General features: G+C 37.5%; 2 protein-coding genes across 2 annotated transcripts; both read left to right on the top strand.

Annotated features, from left to right (window-relative positions):
* The first annotated feature begins 2,802 nt into the window (after window positions 1–2,802).
* Window positions 2,803–3,576, top strand: LOC131630419 (uncharacterized). The gene has a single exon (XM_058901197.1). The coding sequence runs from the start codon at window positions 2,803–2,805 to the stop codon at window positions 3,574–3,576; it is 774 nt and encodes a 257-aa protein (XP_058757180.1).
* A 1,210-nt stretch (window positions 3,577–4,786) lies between these two features.
* LOC131630417 (uncharacterized) lies at window positions 4,787–8,185 on the top strand. The gene is made up of 4 exons (XM_058901196.1): window positions 4,787–4,908; window positions 4,997–5,843; window positions 5,976–7,218; window positions 7,401–8,185. Exons 1-4 carry the CDS (start codon window positions 4,787–4,789, stop codon window positions 8,183–8,185), a joined length of 2,997 nt encoding a protein of 998 aa, XP_058757179.1.
* Window positions 8,186–15,793: the final 7,608 nt, after the last annotated feature.

Below are 15,793 nucleotides of genomic sequence, written 5' to 3'. Positions count from 1 at the left end.
AAGGAAAAGAAAGAGAAAGGTGATTGATAAAATATTATATAAATTTATGATATTGTATCTTTTATAAATTATTTATTAATAATATTTAATAAGTTTTTATTTAAATTTTCGTACTTATACATGTTATAATAATTGTTAGGACTGTGAGAATAACGATGAAGAAAATAATTTTGAATTTGAAGTAAATGAAAACAATTGGCCTCAAGTAAGGGCTGCTGAGTTACTTCCTCCTAGTGTCTCCGTACCTAGAAAAAAACGAAGTTATAAGTGCAAGGTGATGTGTCAAATTACATTTAATAATGATTTTGCTACATAAAAACACATACTTAACTTTAACATAACATATATTTTTTATTTTTAGGTTCAAAAAGAAAAATATGTTGAAGCGGAGAAAAATATTGCTTTGATTTCTTCCACTCGTTCTAAAGAGGTTTTTAAGAACAAAGAAAAAAATGTTGAAGTTGGGAACATTTCCTGTCCTCTTTCAAAGATTGAGGACAAAGAGACCAATGACGCAGTTGAAACTGTTTTTTCTTCTTCAGAAATTGAGGACAAAGAAAACAACCTTCAAGTTGGTAATGTTTTCAGTCTTCCAGAAACTAAGGACAAAGAGAATAATCTCAAAGTTAAAAATGTTTCTTGTCCTCGGACTATTAAGAACAAGAAAAACAATTTTGTAGTAGGAAATATCGTGTGTTCTCAAGATATGGAGGACACAAAGAACAAATCAGAAGGTGAAAATGTTTTTGATTCTCAAGAAATGGAGGACGAAAAGATCAATATGCATATGGAAGATGTTTCATTAGAAGCGTTATTTAATTCACAAGAAGTCTCCGCTGAATTTTTACAAAGTGTTTCAGATGTGCAACCTATTGTTCCCGTACATGAAGGAGTATTAGAAGATATGTTGAAAGATTATGTTGATGAAAATAATTGGACATTAGCAAATAGTATTAACAACTATGAAGTCTTACCTGAGAATCCAGAAGACTTCTCTGAATATGATGATTTGATAGCAAGCTTCTTAAACTAGTTGGTATTTTTCATTAGAATTCTAAAATAATCAGCAATAACAAATTAATAATCATATATTGTTATTTCTTTAGTGTGAGAGCATCGGCGGGGTTCGGCCGTTCTTGTTGTATTAAGGTTGGAGAACCCTTAGCTTTTCCTTTTATTGAATCCTTGCTTAAAAAAAAAATTAGCAATGCATAAGTGATTATGGCGTTTAAGAGGAGATCCACCTCTATCATTTTTCATATCTGGAGATCTAAATATTTAAGAATTGTCAGAATTTAATTATTAATTAAATAATTTTTCATTATATATATTTTTTTCTTTTTGCTTTAAATTTGAATTTCTAAGCTGAATTTTTTCACGAGTTCCAAAAATTTAAATATTTATAATAATAAAATAATCTATTATTTGACCTAAAATTTGACACTTATTATATATATATATATATATATATATATATATATATATATATATATCCGAGGTAATAATTTTATTAATATTTATTTTTAAAGAAAATAATTCGTTTCGTTCACATATACCCACTTTGTTTCGTTCGTTGTAAAAGCTTCGTCATGAAAAGCGTTATTTGTTGTAGTGTGTTCATTCAAAAAAAGGAAAAAGGAATGCTTAATATTATGCCATATTGAAGAAGAAATATGATGCATGTTTGATTTTTGTGCTTAAAGTATCTACTAATAATCATAGAAGATCATTGATTATTGAAAGTCAACAACTTTCAACAAAGAGATAAACAACCAACTTTGTTTATTTTCTTAATATCTCTCAAACCAAGATCTCCTTCATAAGAAGGAGAGCAAATTACCTTTCAAGATATAATCATCAGCTTGCTATTGTCTATGCTACCTGTCCATAGAAAAATTATGATGTAAGAATCCATCTTGTTAACAAGGTTGATTGGTCATTTATAAAACTTAAGACTATACAAAAGCACGTCTTGTATGACTGATTGGACCAATTGAATCAGGCCCATCATAGAAAGGAGACAGGCCTTCCGAATAGTTAGTTTACCAAATACTCTATTTGCTACGATATAAAGATGACGAGTTCTAGTCTTATCTTTGAATGTAGGAATCAAAGAGAATTAAATGGTGGCTATCGCCAGTGAATTGAAGCATATATGCAATATGCCTTAAACTAAATTCTTAAATATCTCCACTATAAAACTTACACTTAGTGGGAATGATGTGTTTACAAAAAAAATTGTTGCTTTATATATTAGTATATTATGTGAAATACAGAAAAATGTTGATGCCAAGGACTGAACCATGTTCTAATTGTTTATACTCATTTAACTCATATTAGTTAAACTACCTCTTCCAGCTTAAAATATGTTAAGGGATGAGTTAAACGGTTTTTATAATTAGTAGACGGACTGAATTTAATTTTCTAAAAAATATGTTTTATTCCATCCACTATCATGTAAGTCTAATTCCATCAAATGAGCCACTACACCAAGAAATGTTTGAGAGAGATGGGCTTCCCGCTCTCTAGACCTTCTCCCCCCTTCCTTCAAACCCTAACCCTGCGCCGCCAGAAATCATCATGAACCACCACGATCTTTTCCCAGAAGTTAGTTCCAACCTTGTTCTTGCCAAAGCTCCACCGACACTGTGCCATGTCCAAGATTCATCAATACCGTGTGCAAACCCCAACCCTAATTAGAACCGTGACAAGAAATCTTTTGCAGAAGCATTAGGAAATGTCCGTGTCATTCCAACCAGCCAACTCCCGATTCCGTGTGTAAAAGGAGACAGAATATCAATTATGATCCCAGAAGATGAATATCTCTTGGGATTGGAAGCTTGCAAACATAACTTACATGGAAGAATCATATGGCCAAAAGGATCAACTCCCATCACTGTGCAGCAGCTGAAAACTAAACTACAAGAGATTTGGAGCTCTCTACCAAAATGGGGGGTAACTTTGTTAGGTAAGGGGTTCTACGAATTCTCTTTCTCTAGCCTTGAAGATGTTAGACGTGTTCGCTCTTCGCCTTCTTGGAATCTAAACCCAGGGGTCCTCAAGCTTTTCACATGGACCAAAGACTTTGTCCCAACAAACACGAATCAAAGCTCGGTCCAGTTTTGGGTTCGTATTCATGGTCTAGCTCAGGAATACTGGAGACCGAAAATCCTCTTCACTATTGCCAGCAGTATCGGTACGCCTATCTGCATAGACTCAACCTCGAACAAACCATTGATCGAACGCCCATTTGGTCACTATGTCCGTGTTCTGGTGGATATTGATCTCTCGAATGATTTAAGGGACAAGATCCTAGTTGAAAGGGCAGGATATGCCTTTTTTGTGGATATTGAATACGAGAAACTACCAGATTTTTGCAGCTTTTGTAATATTATGGGTCATACCATCCACACCTGCAGAAGGAAACAACACATAGAACAACAACCCAAAACCAAACCCAATGACCAAAACAAGCAGTTCCGAACACCTATGTCGGCTCCCAGAGGTAAAGAAGTTAGAATTGATAAAACCCCCCTGATGTTGGATAAACCAGTGGAGTCTAAAAAGAATCGGTGACCAACCAAGTTGTTCGCTCTTGTTTGGAGGCAAACGCAACACCTTTGACACATAAACATATTCAACCTATATCTCACAGCCAGGAAACCATTTTAAACCAAAGAGAGGCCCAAAATCTTAACATGGTTCTTACTCCCATAGTAGAATTGGAAGAAAACAGTTTGGCAGAGAATATTAATCAACAGCTTATTCTTCAGCAGGCTACAGCGATAAACCACTTGGATGACACCAGCTCGGAATCAGAAATAGTTGCAAAATCACAATTGGAAAAATTGAAAAACACAGCAAAGAAATTCCTTTCAGACTCATGGGACAGTTTGGCTGAGCGATTAGAAAAGGACGGATCTTCGGAGGAGGAAGAAGAAAACTACACCGAAGTGATTACCAAAGCCAAGAAGAAAAAAAGTAGAAGGAAAACAAAAACAAGGGAGTTTTCAAGCACCAAAACAAAAGCTGGTTCTGAAAAATCTTCTCAATAAAGTGCTTATTCTGGAACATTAGGGGCATTGCTAACTCCCCCTTAAAGTTAGCTCTCAAAAACCTCATCATCACTCATAAACCATCTTTCTGTTTAGTGGCAGAACCTTGGATGAATCACAACCTTTTCCCTCTTTCTTTTTGGAACATATTAAATATGAAACTTTTTGCTGTTAACAATAGAGACCCTCTCGTTCCTAACCTTTGGTGTATTTGCAACACTAACCTTGACCCTCAAATTCATAGTTCCTCTGATCAACGGGTAGCTTTTACCTACACTCTCAATAACAAGACGATCGGTATTGCGGCTGTTTATGCTTCAACCTGCCACATCAAACGTAGAATGCACTGGTATAATCTCTCCTTCCTTAACTCCAATTCTATCCCTTGGTGCTGCATTGGCGACTTTAACTCTATCCTTGGTGCCCATGAACATAGAGGATCTTGTGCTCCAAACAAAATCCCCATAACCGATTTCAAAAATTGGGTTGACAACAATGAGCTAATGGACTTCCCGTACAAAGGCAATATTTTCACTTGGTATAACGGTCGATCTAGTAAGGCCTCTATTGAAAGAAAATTGGATCGCGTCTTTGGCAACCAAGTTTGGCACAATGATAGTTTTGTCTTGGTTTCTAATGTTCTGCCTCGTTACCGTTCTGATCATCATCCTATTCTTGCTTAAAGCTCCTTCTCTCAGATAAAGGTGAAATCTCAATTCAAGTTCTACGGCATGTGGACTCTTAATAACTCCTGTAAAGACATCATTTCCGACTGCTGGTCCAATGTCATCGTTGGGTGCCCTATGTGGATTTTATCCAAAAAGCTTCAAAATCTCAAAGCCAAACTGAAACAGTAGAATTGAGCTTCTTTTGGTAACATTCATCATAGAGTCTAGATTCAAAAAAAATAATCTCTCTTGTATTCAAGATCTTATTAACAGACTTGGTCCTTCACTGCTTCTGAGGGAACAAGAGAAGGCTGCACATGATGACTTGGAAGTTTATCTAAAACAAGAGGAGTTATTTTGGGCAGAAAAGGAAAACTTAGAATGGCACAGTGATGGTGACCGAAACACGACTTATTTCCACAGAATCGCAAAGATGAAAACTTCAAATCAAGCTATAACACTTCTTATGGACGGCGATACATCAGTTACTGACAAAGCGGCTATGGCTAATCTGGCAGTGTCTCATTTTACTAACCTTTTTTGTTTTGCAGGTACTCAACAAAATCTCAATATTGTAGGAGATGTTATTCCAAATCTGGTCACTGAGGATATGAACAAGATTCTTACAGCTTTGCCATCGCATGAGGAGATTAGAAGCGCGGTTTTCGGGCTGAACAAGCAAAGCTCTCCAGGTCCTGGTGGTTTTGGAGGCTTCTTCTACCAAACTTACTGGAGTATTATAAAAGATGATGTTTGTGCAGCAGTTCTTCAATTTTTTCAACATGGTGAATTCATTTCAAACTTCAATGTCAGCAAGATTATTCTCATTCCTAAGTCGCCGGAGGCTCAGTCTATGGACATGTATCGCCCTATTGCTCTATCCAACTTCAATGCTAAGATCATATCAAAAATCATTGCAACTATGCTCTCTTCAATGATGCCCTCCCTCATATCCAAAGAGCAGCGAGGCTTTATTCCGGGTAGACACATCAAGGATTGTATTTGCATTGCGTCAAAAGCGGTTAACGTTTTAGACACCAATAGCACATTTGGGAACGTAGCAATGAAAGTGGATATTTCCAAAGCTTTCGACACTATAAGCTGGGATTTTATTATGCAGGTTCTAATTTGTTTTGGTTTCAACACTGTCTTTTGTAATTGGATAATGGCTATCTTGAGTTCCGCTCGGCTGTCTATTTGCTTTAATGGAGAGCTTCATGGATTTTTCAAGTGTAACCGTTGAGTTCGTCAGGGAGATCCGCTCTCGCCCATTATTTTCGTATTAGCTCAAGACGTGCTTAGTAGACTTATCACAAGTCATGTCTCCAAGGATTCTATCTGCCTCATTCGAGCTTCTGTTGACAATTGGGTTCCGTCTCATAGTATGTATGCTGATGACATTATGGTTTTCTGCTCGGGTCGTTGTTCCAATATCAACAGCATGAAGACCATCTTTCACAACTATGTTGTTGCTTCTGGGCAGCATGTAAATCTTGCCAAGTCTTACATTTTCATGGGAGGTATGTCAAACAGTGCTAAGGCTAGTATATTAGCGGATACGGGATTCCAGCTGGGCTCTTTGCCTTTCTTCCATCTTGGTGCGCCGCTGTTTAAGGGCAGAGTAAAAAATTGTCACATTGCTCCTATTATCGACAGAATCACAGCCAAACTTGCTTGCTGGAAGGGAAACTGCTTGTCCATGGCTGGTAGATTAGTCCTCATCAAGGCAATTGTTCACAGCATGGCCCTTTACACCATCTCTATTTGCAACTGGCCTTCGACGGTGATTAAATTACTGGAAAAAGCTTGCAGAAACTTTCTATGGTCTGGTAGCACCTCAACCAAAAAAATGTGTCTGGTTTTGTGGAAGAAAATTTGTCAGCCGTTTAATCATGGTGGTTTGGGCATTCATTCATTTTGCTGCCTGAATGAAGCTACGAATATGAAGATGATGTTTGACATTCTTAATAGCAAGGAAGATTGGGTTGTGCTAATTAAAAATAGAGTGCTCAGGTCTTATGGCTGCATCCGATACCATATTTTCTCTTCCATATGGACTAGCGTGAAGGCTGAATTCGGTACTGTCATTACTAACTCTCGTTGGGACCTTGGCTCCGGTAAAAACGTAATGTTCTGGACGGACTCTTGGTGTGGTGCCCTTCTCCTTAAGGACACTAACATTGATGCTCTGACTGGCAACGGTATTGATCCGCTCATTAAAGTCTCGGATCTGTCGTCAAACGGCCAATGGTACATCCCTCATAATTGGTTTACTTGGTTCCCTTTTCTTTCCTCTAGGCTGCTGCACTTTAAGGCTCCCTCTATGGATGCTGATGATTCTATGGGCTGGAAGCATAGCATGACGGGTGTGCTGGAGCTGAAAGAGGTTTACCGTTTCAAAGTAAAACTCCTAGCGGTTGTTCCTTGGTGTAAGGCAGTTTGGAACATTAGTATTCCTCCGAGTAGATCCATCCTTGTTTGGCGTATGCTTCACGGTAAATTCCCACGGATGATTTCTTTATAGTGCGTGGTTTTGCGTCAACTTCCATGTGCCCGATATGTCGTAACAGTATGGATTCCTTTCATCATATCTTGTTTGACTGCGGTTTCTCTAAGTCCCATTGGGAATGGCTTGCGAACAAATTTCACACAACTGCACACTACTCTTCCATTGCAGATTGGCTGAATCTCTTTCATCATAATAAATCCCCCCAATTCGCTCTTGTCCATTGTGCAGCAGTAGTTAATCTTCTCTATATTATATGGCAAACTCGAAATGCCGCAAGACATAACAACATAAAGCCAAACTATGGATACGCCACAGACTGGATTTTGAGAAAGGTTCGGTTATCCGGTAACTCTTCAAAGAAGGCATCTTTTATTAATATGATGGACTTCACTCTAATTAAAGAAATCAAAGTCAACATCATCCCTCCTAAAGCTCCTTCCATCTTAGAAGTGATTTGGGCTCCTCCGAATTTTGGTTGGTTTAAGTGTAATTGTGATGGTTCCTTCATTCATGATTCTTCAAAAGTGGGTGGCGCCGGTTTATTTCGTAACTACAAAGGAGACTTCATTCTTTCTTTCGCGGAAAACTTGCGATGCAACTCGTCTGTTCATGCTGAATTTGGTGCGGTAATTCGTGCCATGGAGATAGCCATTGATAGGGGTTGGCAAAAGCTTTGGATTGAAACCGATTCTTCCATGGTTGTCAAAGCTTTTTCCAACCATTGTTTAGTTCCTTTTTCTTTTAGGACCCGTTGGAATTACTGTTTACAGAACGCTAACTTTTCGCATATATTTATATCTCACATTTATAGGGAAGGTAATTCGTGCGCCGATTTTTTGGCTAATTTAGCGCTCGGCATCGAATCTATTGCCCTTTTTGATTCCATTCCATTGAGAATTCGGAATGATTTTGTAAAGAATAGGTTAGGCATACCTTTCTTTAGGTTCGTGTAATTTGGGGCTAACTTATTCCCCGTTTTGTTCCGTTTATTTTTATATATATGATATCTTATTCAAAAAAAAATTCCATCAAATCTATCTATTTTTTATTAGTAATTTCTATAAATTAATATTTTTGTTAAGAAAAAGTTAAATTAAATTTTTATAAAGTTGTTGAAAACGCTATATTTCTAATTAGTCTTAATTTATTTTGAGCTTTGCTTTTAATAAACTAGTGTTTTCTATTATGAAATGAGTAGTAAAATTATAAAAAAGATCCTACAAAAAGAAGTATTTTCATTTTATATATCTGGCAAGCGACAAACCAAAGAATGTACACATAAATTGAGAAAACAGAGTACTGTGTTACTTAATCATGGATCCAAGACCAACTATCATCTACCTCACCAATATTGTTATATCTAACCGTTAAAACTCTACTCCACAAATAACATGATACTCCATGTTCACTCATCCAATAGGGCCAAGTTGGACAACAATAAATCTCACCATCAATTATAAGATCCATATACTAAATATGTTAAATTCATCACAAAATAACTAATAATAGAAGCAAGACAATTAATTCTACCATTAAATATGCTCAATTATGATACATTGCAAAATTTATTAGCTCGATCTGTATTAATGTAAACACTAATCCAAACTCCTTCATTTATTCTACCAACATTGAGGGAAAAAAAATCTCCCAAAAATTTTCGTTTGTGATATATATATATATAGGGTGACTTGACCAAAACCATGCGCAGCTAAGTGATTTTAAAATTAGGAAGACCTAGTCTATTTCAATGATAGTTTCTAAGGGCACCATATGTATACCATTCCACCTAATAAAATCTATTATTGTAAGACCTAAGTTAGCAAGTCTATATGCACTGTGGTTCCTCTCTCGGTAAATATGGATATCCAAGAAGCATATAGACCTCATGCATGTCAAATAGTTTTCCCATTTATTTCTTATACATCACGGAACAACAGAATGATTATCACAAGCCAACACCACTAATCTCGGATTTGGAGGTTGGTTCAAGGAGTTTTGAAGGTCATATAATGATCGTGGAAGCATTCTGAAGCGACTCCAACCATTACCAAGACACGCAGCCTCAAAAATCACGATCCATATCGTTCACGGTTTGATGGCAAAAAGCCTACGGTCACTCAAGGAAACCGTAGGTAAAAGTGTTACTGTAATACCCGGTATAATTATCACCTAAAGACTATCAATAAATAAATTGATGAAGTCATTAGAGGATAATTGGCACTAAGTCTCTCAATTGGTCTAATTATAGAGAAATTGACTATATGGATGGTAAGGGGTATTTTAGACATTTCCATTCTTTAATAAGCTCACTAGACTCATTTTGTTGGTTTTGCAATTGGAATTAAAAACAAAAGAAACCAGAATTTTGTGAAAAAAGAAGAAGTAGAGGAACGTGAAAGATGAGGAAAGGAGGAGAAAGTGCACATTTGGTCCAATTACAAGCTCAAGTTCTCATCAAACTCTTGCATGCACCAGAATCTGCCCCAAGCTTGATTCTCCCATCATCTTCTTCTTCTTGTTCAACTTCATCATCATCTCTAATTTCAGGTGAGTCCCTAGTTAGAGACTTGGGGTTTTATAGGGTTTGCATGAATTTGGGGATGATGGAGTTTTGATGAGAAATTGATGTTTACATGTTGATCATATATGTTATTTCCTGTTAGAATCCTTCTATAATAGTGTATAAACATGATTTAGAATGTAGTGGTATGTTGGGATTGATTTGGGTGAAGTTGGATTGGAGTTTGGAACTTTAAAATGCAGAATTTTTGGGTCTGTCAGCGATGTAACCGGTTACATGGTTGATGTAACTGGTTACATGTGTGAAAAAGAGTGAAAAACACAGTTTTTGGGTCATGTAACCGGTTACATGATTCATGTAACCCGTTACATCACTGTTTGGGCAGATATTTCCAAAACTTCGGAAATTCATAACTTTTGCGTCGTAAGTCCGTTTTGCGCAAACTTTATATCGTTGGAAAGCTAGTAACATGTACTATCTAATGAAATAGGTCCCCAAACCAGAATGTTTGATTTAATAATATTGGAACCCCACTTAGTGAACCATTGAATTAGTATAAGAACTTATGTCTTTACTAACTGATTAATAATTCTTACGTTATGCGTGGTATAAATGATCTATTACTTATTATGAATGTGATATCCATATTTGGAATTATTATGCCATTATGTATGATGCATGGAATCTGTGGGCACCTTCGTTTTGGTTAAACGATCGGAATTGATTGTATTGTATGGATTATCGCTTGTTATGCGTGTGTATGCTTGAATCGAAGCGGGCCAGGGGCTAGGTTGGGAACATGACTCCGACCTTGTGGTCAATGGAGTGTCCCGGACATTGTGGTCCATGTTATAGCTCGATCTTATGATCATTGGGGCTCACACCTGAGCTACCGTTGCAGTGTGCTCGTGAGTTTCCGTACGGGGTTTTTACTCACTTGGCGTTAACACACTTGCGTGCTCGGTATGGTGGGTGTCATACCCCAAAATTTGCCCTTCATGTTCCATTCACAATAATTCAAGGTTCAAGATTCAATGCCAAAGCTTTGCTCAAACAATCCCCAAGATCCACAGTCAACTGATTCAAACTTGAAGGTCGACTGCAATCCAAGCATGGTTCAAACTATGATCATTGGTCAAAAATCAAGTATAGAGGTGCATAACCATCATTTGATCAAAGATTGATCATGATTCCATTAATAGAAACTCAGAGATGAACAAATACACAAAGGTTCAAATTAGGGTTTCTTAGGAGAAAGTCAACCCAACTTTGACTGGGCATAACTTTCACATGGAACATCAAAAATTCCCCACTCAAAGCCTATTTTGAAGGAAATTGGATTCCCTACAACTTTGTCTCTCACAAGCCAGGGCTAGAAATGATTCATTTGAGAGATACAATGCAAAAGATTACAGGTCATTTTCAGGCATCCTCCAAAAGCAGTTTTTTCCCAAAAAGGATATGATCAAGATAAAAGCTCCAAATGAAAAATATATTCCAAAGTGGCTTATAGAGGACCTCTTAAGATTTCCAAAAAGTCTTAGAACTCCCTCATAGCTTAAAAATTGAGTGAGATATGATTGATCAAAGTTGGGTGATTTTTGAAGGCAAAATGTGAAAAAAGAAGGTTCAAATTAAGAAACTTTGCAAATGGGCCTATCTTGTTATGACCCAATCTTGATTATAAGGTTACTAAGAACCTCTAAATTAAATCCCACGACCATTTGATTTTTAAATATAATTTTAGTGAATTTTTATTCATTTTAAACATTTTTTAAATCAAAATAAATAAAGGAAATGTGCAAGATTTGTTTTAGTTTTGATTTCTAATCAAATTCAATCACTTAAATGCCATAATATTCATCCAATTTCGTGCTAAATCAGATTGGTAAGATTAGATTGGAATTGAGCACATTTTAGAAATATTTTCAAATCAAATCTCTTCTAAAATGGCAACCATGGATTCAAGGGCTTTGGGCTTCTCTCTTTGACCTAAATTAGTTCTCCTATAAGTATACAAGTGAGAGCAATAGATTAGGGGACGAATTTCTGCAGAGAAAACCATCATCAAGAACACAAAAAAATCACCAAAAACTTCAATTCGGTTCTGGGGATTAAGGAAGAGTCAAAGGATTATAAGGCTTGGTACACGTTCCTTGGAGCATTCTGAAGCTATTGGGATACTCACGCGTCACCAGCAACCCCAGAACGATTTCCTCTAAGCCCAGATTGAAGTTTGGGTGTCTGAATCTCGTTTGGCCATTGGAGGCCGAGGGAGCTCTTAGGGTTTTCAATTAGGGGTTTTTGATAGAAGTAAAATTAGGCCACAATAACCACATGGTTGAACTCGCATGAGATAGAAGAGGGATTTGCATAAGTCGCGAAACGTTTATGTAAAGAGGGGAGCTGTTCGCTATTTTCTCAGGCGCGTTTGCTACGAACGGTTCTATGGCAAAACCGTAGCTAAATACGCAGGTTTTGTTTGGCTTAATGGAGAAGACGGTGAGGTGTCGCCATACTAGTGGGGCATTTGAATTCGCGCGCCTGGTTGTTGGATTAGCTGGCAAAAAGCGTAGATTATCTTTGTGTTGCGTGTTACAAACAAACATGTCAACTGGTTGGGATGGTGAAGCGCGCGTTTGGTAAACTCAGGGTCCAGGGTTCGATCCCTGGCCCTCACACATTTATTTTTCTAAAAATCTCTTTCATGATCCTATGCGCCTACATCTCTGTAGCTTATCATGGTCCCTCAGACCAGAACCCTAGGATTCCCATTGACTCAGATCTAACGTCCCTAATCTGATAGCCCATACCATGTATCATATTAGCACCCATACTGAATCAAAATCCTAACAAACTATAACAATTTTAATTAAATATTTATTTTGATTAAACCTCTTTTAATATATTTATTTATGTACTAATATTTATTTTTATAAATAAATTAGTACATGATATTTATATTAAAAATGCAACTTATTGTTCGTGCCGATTAAATCGATTAATCGCTATGGGCAATAATGATTTTAATTAAAATATTTATTTAATTAAAATAAAATATAAATAATTTCTATTTAGTTAAATGGTTGCAACTATTTTATTAGTTGTGATGATTAACTGTCCTGTTTTCTCGATTTATAATTTGTTACTATTTGTAATCGTGTTAATCGATTATGGGGGGTAACAATACAAAATAAAATTCATCAAAAAATAATAAAACACAATAATTCATTATTAGTGATAATCGAATCAATCGATTTGAATTGGTAATGGTACAAAACCCCTAATCTTTTGACTATGGTGATCAAACCTATTGATCATTGCGGTTAATTGTGCCAAATCAGGGTTGTACGCCCAAACTTCAAAACACTTTCCAAACATCTTTCAAACTTCAATTTCAAAATACGGATTTTTATCCTCATTCAATACAACTTCAAACCTTCAAGTCAAATTTCAAACCTTAAGGGCGTACAACCCGTCCCCCGAACTACGTTGACTCTGATTCTCCATAAGGAGATACGTAGGCACTTGGCAACAAGGCGAGTCCCCTTCCTCCAAATCTTAATCATGTCTTTAACCCTATTAACTGTTTGTCAACTTTCTTTATAAACCTTGCCATAAACCTTTATCTTTGAATGTTAGCCTTTAGGAAAGGGTTGAGGGTGCCTAACACCTTCCCTCGACCTGAATATAGTATCTTACCCTGATCTCTAAACTGCGTAGGGTTTCCTATTCGCCCTTCAGAATAGGTGGCGACTCTAAACTTCAATTTTTAGGCAGGTTGCTACAGCTGGCGACTCTGCTGGGGACAACTATTTCGGTGAATTACTATGCTCCTATAGGTTTTAGGTTTTGGCAGGGTTTAGGTTTGGCAGCTTTTTAGGGTTTGGCTAACGCGCCTTTTTCAGGGTTTACAATTATTTTTTTTTATTTCTTAAAAAAATTGTTTATTCATTTTTGTCTAAAAATATTTAATTATTTATAATATGTTTATATTTAACTGTCTATGTGAATATATTTATATTTTTGTTAACTGTTATATTTTTATATACTGCTGGATATATTATGTAATGTTAAAACCCTAAGTGTGGGAGTTAACTTTGAGACCAAAAGGGGACATGAATCGCCTTACGAGTCTCACTGATAGCTCCACTCGGAGTGGGTTAGGTATTTGGAAAGGTCCGAAACGAAGCTTGACTTTGTGGAGGGCTGGACTGGATACTTAGCTGATCTCTCCGGGAACCTACCCCAAAAATTCGAACCTCATGGATAAAATGAGTTGTTCCAAAATCCGAAGAGACAAAAAGTCTCGGAGGCTACGAACGACCCCATGAGACCTTCTAGAACCCCCCTATTAAAAGGTTGGCTCCCAAGAGCCGCTACGTCGAACCTATGAACTTATGTGATTATGTGCTATATGTATATATGTGTGGTGATCATTATTTTTATTATTTCTTTTTTCATTCGTCATACATCATGTGCATTCTTGCATCATATTTTGTTCAAAAAAAAAAAGAAAAAAGGATATCATACATATCATGCATGGCATACACATCATTTTCATGACATTAAGAGAGGATTCCTCTTCTATCTCCAGAGCAAGGGACCATTGGAAGGATAACCTAACATCCCGACCATACTATCCAACAAGATTTCAGCAGAAGAAATCAATGGATCAGTTGGAACAGAATCAAGCCGCCCTTCGTGAGGAAGTAGATCAACTGAAGGTCAGCGTGGAAGAGGTTAAAGGAGGTATGGCTCAGATGCTAGAATTCATGAAGGCCCTCCTAGACAAACAAGACAAAGCAAAAGAGGTTCAGTCTGGGGATACCCTGGTTCAGGATGAGATCCCTAATGACGAAAACCCGCTGCTAGGGTTTGTTTCAGGCTTTGGCCCAGCTAAGGACAAATCTCAGGCCCGATCTGTCAGGAGAGCTATCCAATTCCAAGAGAAAGGAGAAGCCTCCCAAGAAGGATTTGTCCCCACTCCACAAACAAAAGGGACAACCCGCACAGTGCGCATTCATGCTAGCAATGTCCCTAAGGACGATGATTACCTGGATCTACAATACGGAGTGCAAGAGGTGGACAACTCAGACCAAGTACCTCAGACACAACAGTCTATTCCTAACTCTAGGGAAGACTCCAAGGGTAGTGAACAAATCAAGGCGCTAGAAGAGAGACTAAAAGTGGTAGAAGGATACGATGTCTTCGATGTGGATGCCTTCGAAATGAGTTTGGTCTCAGACTTGACTATCCCTCGCAAATTCAAGATTCCCGACTTCGAGAAATATAAAGGGCTCACGTGTCCGAGGAATCACTTGCGCATGTATGTGCGAAAAATGGCTGCTTATGCTCACGATCAAAAACTGATGATACACTTCTTTCAAGAAAGTTTAAGCGGAGCATCTATTGACTGGTATATGCAACTGGAGAAATCCTATATCAGAAGCTGGAATGATCTAGCTAACACATTTTTGAAGCAATACAAGTACAACTTGGACATGGCACCCAATCGGATGCAATTACAAAACATGTCACAGAAGAAGGATGAATCATTCAAGGAGTATGCCCAAAGGTGGAGGGAAATGGCTTCTCGAGTCCAACCTCCCCTAATGGAAAAAGAACTGGTGGACATATTTATGAGCACCTTGCAAGGACCATACTACGACAAGATGGTCGGAAGCATATCTTCAGGGTTCTCGGACCTGGTAGTCATTGGTGAGAGAATTGAAAATGGAATCAAGAATGGGAAGATACAAGGGGCACCCTCAGGTTCCTACCCTCCAAAGAAGTCATATGACGCAAAGAAGGAATCCAACATTGTGGGGGCAGTCATGGGTAATCAGACTCCAGTATCACAACAAAGGGATCAGCAAAAGCAACAGGCTGGCCAGCGCACCTGGAGGTCCAAGCCGAAACGATCATTCACTCCATTGTACATGCCATTGGCTCAAGCTTTGCAACGTCTGCTTAGTCAGAACCTGATAACTCTGCTACCTCCATACTCAGCTCCGGCTAACCCCGCTCCCGGGTACAA

Source organism: Vicia villosa, unplaced genomic scaffold, assembly GCF_029867415.1.
Source record: "Vicia villosa cultivar HV-30 ecotype Madison, WI unplaced genomic scaffold, Vvil1.0 ctg.000680F_1_1, whole genome shotgun sequence".
Classification (NCBI taxonomy): domain Eukaryota; kingdom Viridiplantae; phylum Streptophyta; class Magnoliopsida; order Fabales; family Fabaceae; genus Vicia; species Vicia villosa.
The sequence above is the reverse complement of the archived record's forward strand: the minus strand, read 5'-3'. Positions and strand labels throughout refer to the sequence as shown.

Excerpts from the sequence above, each read along its gene's own strand:
- LOC131630419 (XM_058901197.1), top strand. The coding sequence starts at position 2,803 with ATGATCCCAGAAGATGAATATCTCTTGGGATTGGAAGCTTGCAAACAT.
- LOC131630417 (XM_058901196.1), top strand. The coding sequence starts at position 4,787 with ATGTGGACTCTTAATAACTCCTGTAAAGACATCATTTCCGACTGCTGG. Across the intron at positions 4,909-4,996 it reads CTCAAAGCCAAACTGAAACA|ACTTGGTCCTTCACTGCTTC; the intron begins GTAGAATTGAGC and ends TCTTATTAACAG. Across the intron at positions 7,219-7,400 it reads TGTTTGGCGTATGCTTCACG|ATTGGCTGAATCTCTTTCAT; the intron begins GTAAATTCCCAC and ends CTTCCATTGCAG.